Here is an 18,580-nt window from a genome sequence, read left to right as displayed (position 1 = left end):
CTCTTTCTATAGGTTTGCGCAGGAATGGTCCATTTGCTATGGATCTGTAGTTGTCGGGGTCTTGGTTGTCCAGGTTAGTTTTCTTTTTAAATAATGGACATATGTATGCCTTTTTTAGGTCTTTCTAAGAAAACTCTTATTGTTAAGGAGTTGTTGATGAGTGTTCAAACAGGGATGGCTGCAGAAGTTTATGGTAGAATGTTTTTAAAGATCTGAGGTGGACAAGGGTCAGAGGGTCAGCCTGCTGGCTAGCTTACTTTAACATGGTCAAGAAATTCATCTGGTGATAGTTCTTTGATGGAGCGTAGAGTCTGTGTTAGCCTTTCCCTGGGGGACTTTGTAAGAAATGGGTTGGGACTGTTGTTTTTTGTTGTTGTTTGAATACAAATCCAACATGTTTGCTTTAATAGTGTGGCAATTTGTTACAAAATACTTGATGAATGGGGCAGGTAGATGCCGGCATTCCCACGCTGTCCCACGCTGCAAAATTCTGTATTATGAAATTCGTTATTAGCACACTTTGCATTGTGGATTCGTTGGAAAGGTATTAGCTTTTTACCATTTTGATTACTGACTTGTATATTCTGTTGTGACTGTGTAGACATATCTTGTCTAGAGGTTTTTTGTTTAGATCCATTGACGTTAATTTTTACCAATTTGTTTTTTGATCTTTTTCACTTCTATATTCATCCAAGAGGTGTGTTTTCTTTAGTTATGCATAGCTAATTTCAGGGGAATTTGAAGATGAAAAGCTTTCTGAAGGCATTAATAGAGTTTGTACAGAATTTATTGTAAACAGCTCTGTGTTGAAGGGAAGCAGATTTTCTACTTTCTTCAAATTCAGCTTGTTCCAAGGTCAATATGTAGTTAAGGGCAAGATGATTTTATTTTGGGTGAGTTTTGGTGTCTTGTCTTCTAAATATACATAGTAAGTGGTCAGATCAGGTGAGTGGAGTAATTATTTGGAATTAACCTAGGTTTGCCCAAGAAATTAGGGGAAAAAAAACAGTCGATTAGCTCCACATTTATAGCGCGAAATGTGTTGGCATGGCCATATATGGCGCTGGAATATGGGGTTACTGCGATGTACACTCTATCCAAAAGACAGAGAATGTCTTTCTAAGATTCCGGTTGGCAGTCCCACGCAGCACTTCGACCTATATCTGTCATTCAGAACTGGAAGTTATGTATATAACAGATATAATAAAAGCACAACTGGTCCTCCTTTGACATCGCATTTGGTCTACAACTAGCACAAAATGTAATTGCAAAATCTTAAGAGACAGCCTTAAATTAGATTACAGACTTGAAATACGTTAGCTGAAATACATTAAAGATTTCACAAATGATATGGGGCAACCGGGCTATTTCGATGACCCCCCTTCTATGAGTTTTATCTCTAGAAAAGCTTTTAAAAAGTCTTGTATGGCCCATCTGGAGGCAATTAGATTTGCTGGGGAAACCTCACGCCCAACGGTACTTTTAAACCAAATGCTGTTAAGCACCCATAACATTCAGCCTTATCTAACTATCACATCAAAAGAGTACGATAGATTAGTCTTGACCCGCTTCAGACTGAGCACTTTCCATCGTTTGGTGAGTTTTTCATCAAAAAATGATTGGTCTAAAACATTGTGCCCTTGAACGTGCAATGAGGTGTCCCAGCTAACTACAATGCATGTAGTATTATTTAATAAATTCTGCATTGCAAATAGAAGGAGATGGATTATTCCAATTTCAAAGCTATGGGGCCTGAAAAAATGCCGCCCAGCTTTTATTGCACTTCAGATTTTAGACAATGAATGTTTTATAAGAGACATAGCTTCGTTTTCAAAAAGTACAATCAGGTGCAGGAAAACAATTTCAGCGTGATGACGCAAAATGATATGTTGTAGCACTATTTGTTCTTAGTATTTATGTAATTACGATTGCCTAAGTAATTAACTAATTTTAACACTGTGTCATAATGTTGTATTTATATCTGCAACACTATGCATGCTTTTATGATTTTTTGTACTACAAAAATCGAATAAAGTTTGAATTTGATTTGATTTTGACTAGTTTTGGGTTGGTGAAGATGATATCAAATGAATGTCCAGCGATGTGTGTTGAATTGGAAAGGAGCTGTTGTAGGTTGTGTTTGCTTAACCCAGTAAGGATGGTTCTGAGGTGGGGCATATTAGGTTTGTCAAACCATATGTTGAAAGCACAATGGATACATACGTTTGAGTATATTTTCTCTATGTCTGCTGTAGCCTTCATTACTTGTCTTACTCAGTTACAAAAGTATCAGCTTGATGTCAGTTTTTTCCTTTAAGGATTAACCTTACTGACGATTGCTTAGTGTGATTACCTATATCACATAAGGAACCTTTGTATGGGATGAGGAAACCATGTGGTGGCAATGGTTCATGATACAGTGAATCAGTCTTTTTGAGGTATTACCGATGAAGAGCTGTAGGTAGGTTGCTGACAAAATTAAGACTGAATGTTCAATCAAGTCATAACATTTGTCAATGAAGATTGGCCTTCTGCCAAGAACCTACAAGAAGAGATGCAGTCTCCTTACTGCCATGTTACAAATGAACGCAGTATGAAGGGAAATTTTGTTTTAAATGATAAGTGCTACCCCCAGAGAATGTAAGGCCGGCAATTCTCAAAAATGGACAAAAAGGACATACGAGTATGTTTGCTCTTGAAAGTCCCTAATGAATATGCTTTTTGTGGCTAAGCATGGACTTAGAGGCTGACACAGGATGAGGACATGTAAAATCTGTTCCAAGAATACCAAGAAGGCCACCACAAACTATATGTCTATCATTACAGTTCAATGACTAAAATGTACTTGGCAGAAAAAAGCATTGTTTAGTGAAGTAGGAGGGCAGGCCTAGCAAACTATGTAATTAAGTTAATAATCAGACACAGAGACAATGCTATTGATTAGTGGGTTAATGACCACGAGTGATCATTCCCTGATTTATTTATAGCTTCAGGCCAGGCCTGGTCCAAGGGTGTGAGTGCGACACTTCCGGCCTCTCACCGGGAGAACGACAGGACTGCTAACCTGTCACATCCCATTCCGGTCCAGGGAAGGCATGGCTTGGCAGTTCGGGCTGGACTGTTCCCATGAGGCACAGGGTCAGACTGATTTGCATATGGCCATGTCTGAACTGGGGTGGTGTGGTGCAAAAAAACGATGGATTTATGCCAAGATCTCTGTACTGGGGTGAATGTATGACATTGATCTGCATTCTGTCCATCAACCGTGTTTTTTGCATTTGTCACCCCGAGTGGGATGGGTATGCTCAGAAGTGAGTCCCATGCTCTCCACACCACTGGATTCAAGCAAGCGGGGCTGAAGACGGCTGGAATGCTAGAAACCGGTCCTCGGAAGCTTGTTTCCGGTCCAGGAAAGTCATGACTTGGCAGTTCGGGCAAGACTGTTCCCATGAGGCACAGGGTCAGACTAATTTGCATATGGCCATGTTTGAACTGGGGTGGTGTGGAGTACAAAAAAACGATGGATTTAGGCCATGATCTCTGTACTGGGGTGAATGTACGACATTGTTCTGCATTCTGTCCATCAACTGTGGTTTTTGCACATCCCATTTCAACTCAGTCTCTTTTCCTTGTCTTCAGGCAGTGGCTTGTGGTGTGGCATGCAAAGTCTCTCAGCCCGGGAGCTTGGGTGGGGATATTCCCGCAGGCGGTACTTAGGGTGCCAACCTCGGCCATCTAGCCATTCAGCTGCCTCAGGGCCCATCGTTCCCAGGGCTGAAACACCCTCAACCAAAGTGGAGGTTGGTCACCCACCTGGTCATTCCGCCATTTGTTTTCGTCGTCCCCTGGTTCTCCCTCATTCCTTGCAGCTGTGTTTTCTCTGGCTGGGGTCAAGGGCTCTCCTTCCACTTCTTTGAACCTGGAGACATTCCTATTCACTGTTTCTCAATCTCTCTCCGTGGTCCCCATAGTCCCTTTGGCATTCCTCTCTTTCCAGTGACTGGGTTCATATGGAGTCTGGAATTTTCCCCCAGGCCTCCTGCCTTTGATGAGCACCTATTATCCTGGCTGCATGTTGAGGTGCCTGGCTCTTCTATTGTGGCTGGCTGCCCGATTCTGCCATTCTCGTCCTTCTTGGGCTTCCTCCTCGTTATAGGTGGTGGTGTCCAGCCAGGGCACACAAGTATTGTGTCTTTCCGTGGTCCTTTGAACTGAAGCGTCCAGGGCGCTTGTTGGGTGGTGCTGTGTGGCGTGGTTCTGTAATCCTGCAGAAACAGCTTTAGTTGGCGTTCTGGGTCTGTGCATTCTGCGACTACAATACGCTACGTCTTCATGAGCGTCCGCATGAACCTTTTGATTTCTCCATTTGGTTGTGGCCACTGGGGGTGATCCGGTGGTGCTGTACTCCATGAAGTCGAATAAACTCGCAAAACTCCCCACCCTGAAAAGGGGGTCCATTGTCGCTCCTGACCGCGTCGGGACAAACACCTTTTCCAGTACGGTGGCCACTCGGGTGAATGCGGTAGAGCTGATGACTTCGACCACAGGGTATTTCGAATAGCTTTCCATTAAAACCAATGTCCTCCTGCCATCTGGGAAGCTCTAGAAAGCTATGCTTTTTGTCTCCCATGGTGTCTTTGCGGGCTCTTCTGTATGACGGGGCACCTTGCACTCTGGCGCGCTGGTCAGTTGGCAGGCTGAACACCGTGTTCCTCCAGTCCTGGGAACCAAACCTTCTCTCGCATTCTGGCCTTCATCTTCATGGCCCCTTGGTGTCCTCCATGAGCCAGTTGGGGGGCGTGGTAATGCAGGGTTGCCAGGACCACAATGCCGGACCCCCGCAGCTTGATTCCCTCCAGGGGGACACTTAGTTCATTCTGTACTCTTCACATCTTGTTGAGGTGTTCATTTTCCTACCCTGACCAGTCGTTGGCGTCCCTTAGGAAGTGCTGCCATTCTCCCCTTAGGACAACTCTGCGCACTTTGATGATGACTGGGTCAGCTTCTGCTGCTTTTGCAATGTCTGCAGGGTTTAGGGCCTGAGGGCATGCAGCCGCTGAAATCATGTTGATGTGCGCCTCCATTGCTTAGATTTCCGGTACGTTTCCCGGGTCCTCTTGGGGTGCTGGATGTCGGGAAAGGTAGTACGCCGGGTTCTTCTCACCTGGTTGATAGATTGCCTCCACAGGGTACTGCTCCAGACCGATGCCACAACACTCAATCCGAGGGAGTAGATGAGGCGACGATCCTCTGAAGAGCGGTACCAGCGGCTGGTGGTCGGTGAGGACTTTGAAGGGTTCACTGCAGATGTAAAAGTGGAAGTGCATGCACGCCCACCTTAGTGCTAAAGCCTCCCTCACTATTTGGGTGTATCGTGCTTCGGTGGGTGAGAGAGACTTCATGGCGAACACCAGGGCAGCCCATCTTCCTGGCTCTTGTTCTTGTGCCAGTACCGCTCCTAGGCCCACCGAGCTGGCATCTACGAGGAGCTCTGTTTGCTTGACGGGGTCGAAGTACACCAGGGTGGTGTTGTCAAGGCGAGCACTCTTGATACTCCGGAATGCTGCTTCCTCTTGTTGTTCCCACTCCCACTCGCTGTCTACTCATGTGATATTCCTTAGTGGTTCTGAGATGGTGGCGAGGGTTGGAATGAAATGGCCACAGAACGTGGCTATCCCCAGGAAGCTCTGTACTTCCAACACTTTTGTGGGGGGTGGCGCATTTTTTATGGCTTGAGATTTTCGTAGGTCCACCTGGATCCCCTTCTGGTTGAAGACATACCCGAATAATTCTTTTTCCTGTGGAAGAATAGGCACTTCTCCTGGTGTAGAGTAACACAAAGTCTTTGAGGTGTTTGAGGGTGCCTCAGAGATGCTGATAGTGCTCATCTGCCGTAGGGGAATGAATAAAAATATAATCACTGACGTTTAGTACGCCTTTCAGCCCCCTCAGGAATTCTCATATTGAGTCTTGGGAACACCTCTGCGGTTGAGGATATTCCAAAGTTGACGCGCTTGTAGCACCACTACCCCTGATGGGTGCTGAACATTGTAACATATCTGCTCTGTTCTGCCAGGACTAGTTGGTGGGACCCCGTATTTAGGTCTAGCTTTGAAAACCACCAGGATCCGTTGGCGTCTGCCACTATTTCATCTATCGTTGGTGTAATGTGGCGTTCCCTCTGAATGGCCTTGTTAGAGAGGCGCATATCGATGCATAGTCTAATTTTCCCCGGTTGCCGGGGCTTCTGTGCGATGACCATAGGGGGCACCCAGGGGGTTGGCCCCGACGCTCTCTTGATTACTCCTTGGTCTTCGAGCTTCTGTAATTCCTGCTCCCCCAGCTGCCAGAGGTGGAAAGGGATTAGTCTGTGGTGGAGTGCCATCAGTTTCACCGAGGGATCAATATGTTGCTCCACAGGAGGTTGTTCGATACATCCTAGGCCCTCAAATAGGCTTGCAGATTGTTCCAGTAGTTCTGTTTGGTCTACTTGCACCCTTCTTGTGAAAGTCACTAGGCCTAGATCCTCCGCTGCGACACTTCTAAGTAGTGTATCAGCCTCTTGGTTGATGACATGGACGGTTCCAATGATTTTGTGGTCTTCCGACTGGATCAGTACACTCATCTTCCATCATAGGGGCAGAGGTGACTGACTGCCATAAGCGAAGATCTTTGTCTTGGAGGTGCTAGCATGGGTCTGAGGCGTAGCTGGTTGTATTGCTGGACAACCGTAACATTTATTGAGGCCCCCGTGTTGATCACAGCCTTCACTTCTGACCCGGCTATCTTAACGGTTCTTGTGGTTTGGGACCTTCTTTGTTTCTTCAGTCCCTAGGTGAAAGAGACTAAGTATGTTTCACCCTCATCTTCGTCTTCTGATGATGTATCTTTAACTCTGTATGAGGCCTGCATGTTTCCCTTAGCGCTGCTCCTGGGCATTAGCGTGGCATTCCACAGTTGGCGCACCATTTTCCTTAAGGGCTTGTCGCTCTGGTTGTCTCTGCTTTGATTATTCTTCCAGCACATGGATGCAAATTGACTCGGGATTTCACAGTGGGCGCACGTTCTGCCTTGTGCTGGGCACTCTTTGATGGGGTGCTCTTCTCGCCCACAGTATCCACACTTTCGTTTTTGGGTTTGAGGTGGACGACCTCTGTCCGCTTCCCCTGTCTCGTGTTCACAGCGTTGGCATGCAAAGTCTTTACGACCATGCTTCTCTCTGGTGCTCGTGTCAGGGCTAGGTCAATTTCCAGGGCTAGGACCCTTGCGGCCAAGAGGTTATGTGTCCTGGCTAGGACCAGTATTTCATCCAGGGCTATCTTCAGTTGTCTCAATCAACCCCCACAGCATCTTTCTGCGGCACCCCTGAATTATCTGGGCGCAAATCTCTTCTTTGGCTCAGTCGTTGGTCACGTATGTGCTTGCCGGGTCTTGCACATAAAAGGCATCAATTGACTCTCCTTTTCCCTGCCAGGCCTGACGCAGTTCAAACCACTCGAAATCCGGGTGCAACTGCGGATCAAAGTGCGCGTTAAGCGTGTTACGGCGGCGTCATAATCAGTAGATGCTCCTGTGTTTGGGAGATGTTTGAACAGGAGGTACACTTCCTTTCCTGCATAATGGAGGAGTTGAAACCATTTTACCTCACCTTCTGTCTCTCTTGATGCCACAAAGTAATTTTCCAGGTGTCCTCACCATGGGGACACTGTGGTGGGGTCGGCAAGCTCACTAAATGGGGGCAATACGCCAGTAAGGGCATGCTGCATGACGAAGCGGCTAGGTTGCAGGGCTGCATTATCTTCCTCCCCATGTCGTAGGAGTGTGGACCTTTATGGGCAGTATCACCCTCACCTGGACTCTGTGTGTTATTATATTTATTCCTTCTTGTCCTCTACCTTAGAGTGCTTTTCTATTCTCTTTCCTTATATCTTCGCAACCTTTGTGCGCTTATTCTCACCCCTCTCCTTCTTGTACTTTTGATTTTTCTTTGTGTTTCTACTTTCCAATGGTTGTTTTTTATTTTTTTCATTTTTCACCCTGGGCTGCTCTTGCCCCTTGTAGGCACTCGGGTCTCTCCCTCCTGCTGGGCTTGGCAGTGCCTCTCATCTTGCAGCACAGGCGCCTGTAGGGGTGTGGCGCTCTGCCAGGCGTCTCAGCTTGCGCTAGGCCGGCTGCTGCTGCTGAGCTAGGGCACACTCAATGAGCGTGCATGTGGCAGGACAGCTCCTGGGGGCAGAAAGCCGCTGGACGGTGATCGGCGTGTGTAAGCTGGTCCTATCTGCTCCGTAGCTGGAGGTGCTGCCGGTCACGTGATGACAACGTCTCCATTGTCAGGGGCAGTATTCGGTCGGCTTTGCAGTCGCTGCAGATGTGTGGATGCTGTAATGACGTAGAGACAGCATTCTAGTGTTCCAGCATGTTTTCACACTGAACACCCACCCACCACAGGCGTCATCAGTTAGATGACCCTGCAAATAAAAGAGGCTGAGCGCACGTGCTCATGGCCAGTTAACCACCCCTACCAACTGTGTCTGTGTCACCTTATTCAGCAGCATGAGGGCCTAGCGCCCACACATCATCACATTGGCGACGAGGCGGAAGCTGTCCCCCCCCGTGCCACAGCTAAAACTCTGCGGAAACGGGCGAGTGACCTGCCCGCCTAGAGGGCACCCCCTGTGAGTCGGCGCGGCGTGCAAGAGGCCCGGGGGGCGTGTGACGAGCCCCGGGCCTATTTACATGGAAGGAGGTAACCGGGAGCCTACACTGCACCTGGTGGTGCTGGTGGCCTCATGAGCTCGGCCCAACCCCTACCCCCGTTACTGAAGTTAAAAATCTTGGGGTGTGGTTTGACTCCCAACTGAGCTTCTCCATCCATACAAAAAAGACTGCTGCATCTTGCTTTGGGATCTTGCGTCAACTTCGGTCCACCTTTAAATACTTTGACGCTCCCACCCGTCAACTTATCGTGCAAGCCATGATCCTGTCTAAATTAGATTATGCTAGCTCTCTTTTTCTTGGAGTCAATCAGGCCGAGCTCTCTCGTCTTCAACGCGTCCAGAACGCTGCCGCCAGGGCTCTGGTTGGCTTGCCCAAATTTTGCTCAGCTAGGAAAACCATTTACAATCTCCATTGGCTCCCGGTGGCACAGAGAATAAAGTTTAAATCTTTGATTTTGACTTTCAAAATCCTTAAACTTTCTTCCCCTCAGATTCTGCAGCGACTTTCAAAATCCTTAAACTTTCTTCCCCTCAGATTCTGCAGCAACTTATCTCTCCCTACGTTCCAGCTCGCTCTCTGAGGTGCTCTGCTCTCCACCTTGCCACAGTTCCTCGTTTTAAGAGATCTAGGATTGGCGGACGCTCCTTCCGAGTCCTTGCCGCCAAGCTATGGAACTCCTTGCCTGTCCATATTCGTGCCATCGAGGGGCTCCTTGCTTTCACAACATCGTGCCCCGGAAAGTGAGGAACACGCGGAGCCCACCTGCGTGAACGACAGAGCCAGCTGGCAGAGGGTGAGGACTGGCGGAAGGGAAGTGCCCCTATGAATTGGTCACCAGTGGGAGGCCACCCCGCTCCTTCAGCCACGAGAACGAAGCGTGGTATGCCCCGAAGTGAATCCATGCCAGCGGAAGCTCACCCGGCAACTGGGGCAATGGTAAGGACGCTGTAAGCCCAAGCTGCAGCTCTGACCCCCACCCTGCGCAGCGTGTGGACTGAATGAAGCTGCTGGGGTGGGAAGGGAAACAGAGCGAAGACTACATGCCTCCTGCGGCACACCGGAGCGTCCCCAGGCCCCCCTGCGCAGCCCGTGAAGAGTGAGGCCAGCTGCGAGGAACGCGAAAGAGTTAAAGACACCAGGAGCAGTGTCCGCAGCTGATGGCCAGAGCCTGCTATGTGGCCCAGCGTTACTGCTGCAAGGAACGAGAGACTAGGCTCAATGCCCCAAGAGTCTGCTAATGTCCGTAGTGCCCTCCCGCATGACCCGGTGGTTAATGGATCGCCCCCCCCCCCGTTCCCGTGCAGCGTGTGGGCAGAGAGGCTGCAAGCGGATGAGGAAGGAGGCGGCTGTGGGCAGAGGCGCTGGTAGCAGCGGAGAGCGCCTCCGGAGGTGCATAGTTAAGGAGCAACCTCCGGCATCTGTGCCCCCCACTCCAGCGCGAGGACAAAACACAAAAGAAAGCGAAAGCAACGTACCGCGGGAAGCGGAGTTCTCAAGCCATGTTCTCGGGCCATGCCCCAGCACTGCGGGCGAAAGAAACGGCTACCCCTTGTGAGTGCGTGCACAAGTACGGCAAAGAAGCACCCCAGCGAGGACCGCAAAGTGAGTGAAGCTGCTCTGGCCAATAGACGAGCTGCAGTGCTTGTGAACAATTAGATGCAGAAAAGAGCCCCGATCGTGTGGGCACAAACGGGAACATTTCCACTAAGTTAACAGTGACTAAAGTAAAAGAACAGATTTACTAGGGGAGGCAAGCCATGAATCCCAACAATCCTGCAAGGAGGATCTGAAACAAAGTAGCAAGGTCCCCTAAAGGAAGCACGCACCATGTGGAACCTTCCGTGGATGAGGGAAAAAGGAACACTGCCCCCTAGTGGCCAGCAGGCGATATCGCACCCAGCAGTCCAATAAGCAGTGCAGGGGCTGCAATAACACAAAAGACACTGAAGTACAAAGTGAGGCAGATCCAGACTGTTTAAAAGAAAGGAAATAGCTATTAAACCCCCATGAAGAGACAAAAGCACAAGAAAGCACCAGGAGTGCGAGACTGCAGCACAAGGGCCAACTGAAACTGCCTGGTACAGAAGCGAGCGCGCGCAGCAAGTACCCTCAAGGAAATCAGCAGAAAGTGCACAGAAGAATGCACAAGTAACCTACCATGACAGAGAGGCGCCAAATCACCGCAAGGGGGACAGCGCAGGAACGTGACAGTAGTGCAGGAACACCACACAGAGGCAGGTGCGGGCACGGCAGTCAAAGCAGAGCGAGACTGCAAATTAGAACTGCCCCAGAAGAAGAGAAGAGCGCAGCCATCAGTGCGCGAAAGGCAGTGACCAGGAGAAGGTCGACGGAGCGGTGGCGCAACCCTTCAGAAGCACTGAAGCCACGCCGGGAGAAAGTACAGCAATGCCTGGTGGCCACAGGCTATCGCTGCAGCAGAAAGGCGAAGACAGGAGCACCGCCACACAAACCAACGCGGTTCAGGGACTCAGCAACAGGCAAGTGCGAAGGCGCAATCAGAAGCGCGCCACAGCAACATGACTGCGACGGGAAGCCGACCACCCACATGGTCGCTCAAAAAGAAGAAGCCAACCACCCCACTGGTCGCAATGAAGACGCCGGCCCCCCTGCTGGTCGCACGGAGGGAGAAGCCGACCACCCGTTGGTCACAAGGAAAAAGAAGCCGATCACCCAGTTGGTCGCAACAAGGAAGCAGACCTGTCAGACGGTCGCAATGGAGGGTGCTGACCGACCATGAGGTCAGAGCAAGTGTAAAGAGGAAGACCATGGGGATGTCGGTAAAGAGGACCCCAGGAGAGGTCCGCGAAGATGACCAGAAGGAGACGGACGCGAAGTCCCACAACACCACCTTGACATCCAAAGTATCATGTGACAGGAGGTCGCGGCGACAGGTCCAGTCATGGAGAGAAGTAACGGCAGTGTCCTACTGCTGGGACAAAACCAGAGGGAAACGAGCAGAAGGCCCGCTGCTCGGAGAAGTTTGGTCAGGATGAGAAGGAAAGTGAGAAGTCCGGACCGCGTCGCAAAAGGGAAGGAGAGAAACGATGGAGTGTGAGTGGCACGACGCCACGAAGAAAAGGGAAGAGTAAGAGAGGATGACCAATCCTGAGCGGCGCTGCACCACGACAAAGAAAGAAGGAGGAAAAGGAGCTGAGTAAAGAGGTGTGCGTGACAAGACACCACAACACACACCAGAAGGGGAACACCTGATGGAGAAGGTGAAAAGGTGCATGACCATTCAAGCACAGTTCCTGGAAACACATCAGCATCACTGGAAGTACACATTCACGTGCAACGCGAAGGTCACCCAGGAACGACAGAGGCGAGCATGCCAGTCCGTTGGTAACAACCACCTCTGGGATGGAACGGACACAGGGCCGTGGATATCCAAGGGGCAGAGGCCTCAGGGACACCGGTGGCAACAGATCCCAAAACGAGAGACGGACCGTTGAAGCTAGCGCGCGATGGAACGAGTGCCAACAACACCCTTTTCAGGTGGAGCTTCGGACACGGAGAAGCAACCCGTAGCGACTCCTCCAACGCGCTTGGAGCGACAAGGCGGCTGCCCACCGGTCCAGTGGAAGCCTGGGAGCAAAGGGTCTCCAGGTCGTCCAGTGAGAGTGGACGCCCACGAGAGAGGGGTATCAGTGAGAGTGATACCCTGCAACTGCAGATCCTGTCAGAAACAAACACCAGTTGGACAGATCACCTTAACCCTGGACGATACAGAGGAAGGTAACACACAAATGCCCCCTATCATTCCATCTACACTTTCACAGGAGGTGGAACAGGAAAAGAGAGACTGTACAGCCCACCTCCGAGCTGCAAGTCTGCAAAGACAAGAAAAGGCACCATTGTCAATGATTGACCAGCAGCGGAAAAAGACTACGTGGGAGTCGTCATTATTGAGTCGTAATTTTATTTGTGAAGTGTATTTCCTCCCACAGGTTTCGGACTTTTCTTTGGTTTGGCTATTCACTATATTATTGGAGGGATGTATTGACGTAGAGTCAGTATTCTAGTGTTCCAGCATGTTATCACATACTGAATACCCACCCACCACAGGCGTCATCAGTCAGATGACCCTGCAAATAAAAGAGGCTGAGCGCACGTGCTCATGGCCAGTTAACCACCCCTACCAACTGTGTCTGTGTCACCTTATTCAGCAGCATGAGGGCCTAGCGCCCACACATCATCACAGACGCGACCTCCCCTGTTGTTGGCCAGTGAGCCCGTTTCCGTCTTGTCGCTAGTGTCGTCAGGTCGGAGGGCAGGCCTAGCAAACCACGCAATTAAGGCAATATCAGACACAGAGACAATGCTAACGATTAGTGGAATTAGTTTTCATGTAATTTAATAAGGACGTTTTTCATAAAGAGCTAAATAGGGACAATGGGGTAAACTAACGTCTAGGAGCATTAAATAATTCCTTCAAACATATTACATCAGCATTTTATGACCTGCAGTGCGATTAAACTGACTGAATGCTTCATTTCCTACCCAAATGACAATGTGACCCATGCCAAGCAAATAAACACGCTTTGGACCAGAACAATCAGAGAGAGACTGTGGGCATGCAGAATACGTAATTCCATCAGATTTTAATCAATTTTCTTATTAAGAAGTAGACAACCTATTTTACAAGTTTGCTCATGGTGGCCCAACAAACAAGTGCAAGTACTGGACAAGAATTGCCATGAATACATTGAAAAACAATATTTTCCAATCACATACACAATCTAATAAAAACGAATATGATCATACCAGACTTGAAGTAAATGTTCATGGTATTAAGATTTGTGATTATGTTAGGATCAGACTGCGGGGGATATGGACAAAGGCAAATCCAAATTTGAAGTGTAGTGAAATGTTTGAGGTGATTAACCTAAGTGCGGTGAAACTGAATGGCAGATGATGGAATATGAGATGAGTGGCTACGTACAGTTATAGACCAAACCGGCCATAGCTCTGAGGGGAGTATGCTGAGTGATGCGGATAATGCGGACCGAGCATCTTTAACATGAACAGAAAAATACATAAAAGGGTGATCTCAATGATTGCCAGGCTCCTCCTTTTTAGCCTTCTAATGGTAACTGCCATTTGTTCCCATGGCCCATAGGGCATTTCTTTCATCAGTTTGAGGAAATCCAAACCATAGTCGAAAGGGTTAACAGCTCTTCCAGGCATAGGAAACTATCACGGAAGCTGCTACAAGAATGGCAGCATTGTGTATGCTTATTGCATTAATAAGTGGTGGTATTAACATGTTGTTAACTGTGGAAATGGGATATATGATGTTAGCACGCATACTTTTAGCACGCATACCATTACCACGCATTTTTTACAACGCAGGACCTTTTACAACGAATACCTTTACAACGCATTACACTACAACTCAGATACTATTACAACGCATACCATTACAACAAAGTATAGGTAAGTATATAATATTAATATATAATGTAAATAATAATTATTTAAATATTTTAATTAATTATTAAATATTTTATTATTAAATATTTTGATTAATAATATTAATTTTTATTTTATAATTTGTAAATATATATGTTAAAAATACCCCTGTACCCCAAAACCCAAACCCAGCCCTGAACCCTAAACATACCCCTGTACCCCAAAACCCAATCCCAACCCTGAAACCTAAAAATACCCCTGTACCCCAAAACCCAATCCCAACCCTGAAACCTAAAAATACCCCTGTACCCCAAAACCCAAACCCAGCCCTGAACCCTAAAAATATCCCTGTACCCCAAAACCCAAACCCAACCCTGAAACCTAAAAATACCCCTGTACCCCAAAACCCAAACCCAGCTCTAAAACCTAAAAATACCCCTGTACCCCAAAACCCAAACCCAGCCCTGAAACCTAAAAATACCCCTGTACCCCAAAACCCAATCCCAACCCTGAAACCTAAAAATACCCCTGTACTGCAAAACCCAATCCCAACCCTGAAACCTAAAAATACCCCTGTACCCCAAAACCCAAACCCAGCCCTGAAACCTAAAAATACCCCTGAACCCCAAAAGCCAATCCCAACCCTCAAACCTTAAAATACCCCTGTACCCCAAAACCCAATCCCAACCCTGAAACCTAAAAATACCCCTGTACCCCAAAACCCAAACCCAGCCCTGAAACCTAAAAATACCCCTGTACCCCAAAACCCAAACCCAGCCCTGAAACCTAAAAATACCCCTGTACCCCAAAACCCAATCCCAACCCTGAAACCTAAAAATACCCCTGTACCCCAAAACCCAATCCCAACCCTGAAACCTAAAAATACCCCTGTACCCCAAAACTCAAACCCAGCCCTGAAACCTAAAAATACCCCTGTACCCCAAAACCCAATCCCAACCCTGAAACCTAAAAATACCCCTGTACCCCAAAACCCAATCCCAACCCTGAAACCTAAAAATATCCCTGTACCCCATAACCCAATACCCCTAATAAATGTTTTAAAAAAAGATAAACTTACCTATACTTATACTTAAGTTGAAATTGTATGCGTTGTAATAGTATCTGCGTTGTAGTGTAATGCGTTGTAAAGGTATGCGTGGTAAACGATCCTGCGTTGTAAATGTATGCGTGGTAATGGTATGCGTGGTAATGGTATGCGTGGTAACAGTTACATACCGTGGAAATGTGTTGTGTTCAGCCGGGGCTTCCTTGTTGTCCCATTCCTTTCCATCTTACCCTGTACCCCAAAACCCAAACCCAGCTCTAAAACCTAAAAATACCCCTGTACCCCAAAACCCAAACCCAGCCCTGAAACCTAAAAATACCCCTGTACCCCAAAACCCAATCCCAACCCTGAAACCTAAAAATACCCCTGTACCGCAAAACCCAATCCCAACCCTGAAACCTAAAAATACCCCTGTACCCCAAAACCCAAACCCAGCCCTGAAACCTAAAAATACCCCTGAACCCCAAAAGCCAATCCCAACCCTCAAACCTTAAAATACCCCTGTACCCCAAAACTCAATCCCAACCCTGAAACCTAAAAATACCCCTGTACCCCAAAACCCAAACCCAGCCCTGAAACCTAAAAATACCCCTGTACCCCAAAACCCAAACCCAGCCCTGAAACCTAAAAATACCCCTGTACCCCAAAACCCAAACCCAGCCCCGAAACCTAGAAATACCCCTGTACCCCAAAACCCAGCCCTGTACCCTAAAAATACCCCTGTACCCCAAAACCCAATCCCAACCCTGAAACCTAAAAATACCCCTGTACCCCATAACCCAATACCCCTAATAAATGTTTTAAAAAAAAGATAAACTTACCTATACTTATACTTACGTTGAAATTGTATGCGTTGTAATAGTATCTGCGTTGTAGTGTAATGCGTGGTAAACGATCCTGCGTTGTAAATGTATGCGTGGTAATGGTATGCGTGGTAATGGTATGCGTGGTAACAGTTACATACCGTGGAAATGTGTTGTGTTCAGCCGGGGCTTCCTTGTTGTCCCATTCCTTTCCATCTCATTCTGTCTATTCATGCTTATCTTGCTTTGGATGATTCGCGTTTCTTCTTGTTAAATTGCTAAGGATTTTTACGCAGGATCGGGAGATTGGGGAGGGGTAGGACCGAAGGCCAAAAGCTGACAGAAGGATATTGAAAGGAGACAGAGTAAATTGTGATTATTATTTGTGTCCTCTTAAAGAAATAATGTTTCACCACTCATGATTTTATACCCATACTACTCCCTCATACTGCAAGCTTCAGGCACGGAGTGAGCAATTGGTTTTCTTTGCATATTATTCAAACCGCACGTCAGCATTGCTTTTGCAATGGTTGATGGTAATATTAAAGGGATGCGGTTCACCTGAACCATAGTCAATTTTCTAGCTGTAATTACAGGTGGTGGGCTCTAGTATGCCTTAGATCTTTTTGTATAGGCATGCCGTGGAGAGACTGGCACAATGCAATGAACCTTGACAACACAGAAACAAAACTTTGGGGCATATTACCAAGCAATAGCGATAATTATCGCTATTGCTTGGTGAGAGACAAAAATTTACTGCTGAGCTGTGGTGATTTTTACCGCAAATAAACCTTGGTATTACCAAGGTTTAACGCAAATGCGATAAAAATCGCCGCAAAGCATGAATAGCGCTGAAAAGTCAGCGATATTCATGCATTACCGAGCTAATGCTCTTAGCCATGTTATCCACCTCCCATTGGATAACATGGCTAAGAACTGCTCAGGGCAGGTGTTAGCTTTTGGAGATATTTGCGCTTAGCGCGAATATCTCCAAAAGTTGGTAATAGGAGATAGCGATCTAAGCAACTGTTTTCAGTCGCTAACATCTTGGCACGTCCACTTTGCATGTCATTAGTGATAAATATCACTGACATGCAAAGCGGGGCCCAAGATGGTCGCTATCTACTACTAGCTGTCGCTAACTGGTGTTAGCGACAGCTAGGTAATAGGGAGATAATTTTATCTCCGCTTTCTTGGCTTTTAAAGCCAAAAAAGCGGAGATAACCCCCCTTGATAATATGCCCCCTGGTTTATAAAAATCCTGCGCTAAGATTTGTTCGCTGCCAATATAATGCAATGGGCATATACGGTATTATACAGTGTCCTGGGATCTATTGGATTTACAGAAGTAACCCCATTTACAGCTCCAACAGCGAAGTCTGTAATGATAGCTGTTCAAAGAAGAAGCCTATGAGGAGACACCCCGGAGAAGTAATGGAGATATTATTAAAACTACAGTAAATACAAAAAATTTAAAAAGCAGAATCCCAATTCCTCACCGTCTATGTTGAGATGCATGGTGATCTTCCGTGCTTCACCTTTATATATAATCTCACAGGTATAATTCCCTGTGTCTCTGCTATTTACATGATGCAGCGTTAAAGATGCGTTCCCATTTCTTAGCTCATCCTGGTGAATTTCAGCTCCTGGTCTCCAGCTGATCACAGCACCATCGAATTTCAACAACTCCATCCCACGATGCTTCCAATGAACTACCAGATGATCCAGATCAACAGGGGGGTCATCGATGAAAAGAAAACACTGTAGGACGGCGTTACGTTCAGGACAGACGCTTACCATGTTTGGATCTGTGGAGAGCCAGATCCAGGCCGCTGAAGTGGAACACAAGATGGAGTGGGTATCACCAGCATGCAGACTGAAAAGGTGATTAGCAACCGGTACACCATACAAACAACCAACCAACCAACCCCAGGAATTAAAACGTAAAATGTCTCATGATCAAGTAATTTTTCTATTTGAAAATTGGGTCAGAGCAAGCCGAATAAAACCAATGTGAGGCAAGTAAGTGGTGACCTGGAAGACTGGTGTGCAATATGCGAGTGAATGCAATAAGACTTGTTAGAATACTCTTGAATACTTATGACACTAGAGGCCTGATGCACAAAATACTATGAAAATGCATAGTTTGAGTTTGAAATGCACAAACCTTCATTGCAATTCATAATGGGCATTACGAATTGCAGTGCTTGTGATCCGAAGAGAAAGGGGCAGCCATGAGGCATTTCTCTTTCCTTGTGATTCTAAAGGGAATTCACAAATGCTGTGTGACCATTTTTGCAGTCACAAAATATTGGGGGGCCTCATTTATGTGTTTTTTACGGTAGGGCAGCATAGCAGGCCTTGCTACGAGCTCCTACAGCAAAAGAATAAGGGCAGGAAAGCGCCGTTTCATTTTAGATACAGTGTATCCCTGTTTTTTTCACCTGTGCTGGCGAACAATGGACTACTGTGCGCCAATGCAGGCGCCTTTGTACCAATGCAGGCATTGCGGGGATGATTAATTTTTTGCAGACAGGAAAACCTTCCTGCACAAAAACAA

The 18,580-nt window shown here is 47.3% G+C and overlaps 1 protein-coding gene across 1 annotated transcript in view; it reads right to left on the bottom strand.

The window, feature by feature from the left end:
* The window catches only part of LOC147705939 (uncharacterized), a 460,133-nt gene that overhangs the window by 312,150 nt on the left and 129,403 nt on the right, over positions 1-18,580 (bottom strand). Inside the window, exon 3 of the mRNA XM_086929578.1 lies at positions 17,520-17,852. Within this exon, the coding sequence (XP_086785704.1) occupies positions 17,520-17,852 (333 nt within the window). The remainder of the gene's footprint in view (positions 1-17,519; positions 17,853-18,580) is intronic.

The sequence above is a fragment of the Lissotriton vulgaris genome, chromosome 7 (assembly GCF_964263255.1).
Source record: "Lissotriton vulgaris chromosome 7, aLisVul1.2, whole genome shotgun sequence".
Taxonomy (NCBI): domain Eukaryota; kingdom Metazoa; phylum Chordata; class Amphibia; order Caudata; family Salamandridae; genus Lissotriton; species Lissotriton vulgaris.
The sequence above is the reverse complement of the archived record's forward strand: the minus strand, read 5'-3'. Positions and strand labels throughout refer to the sequence as shown.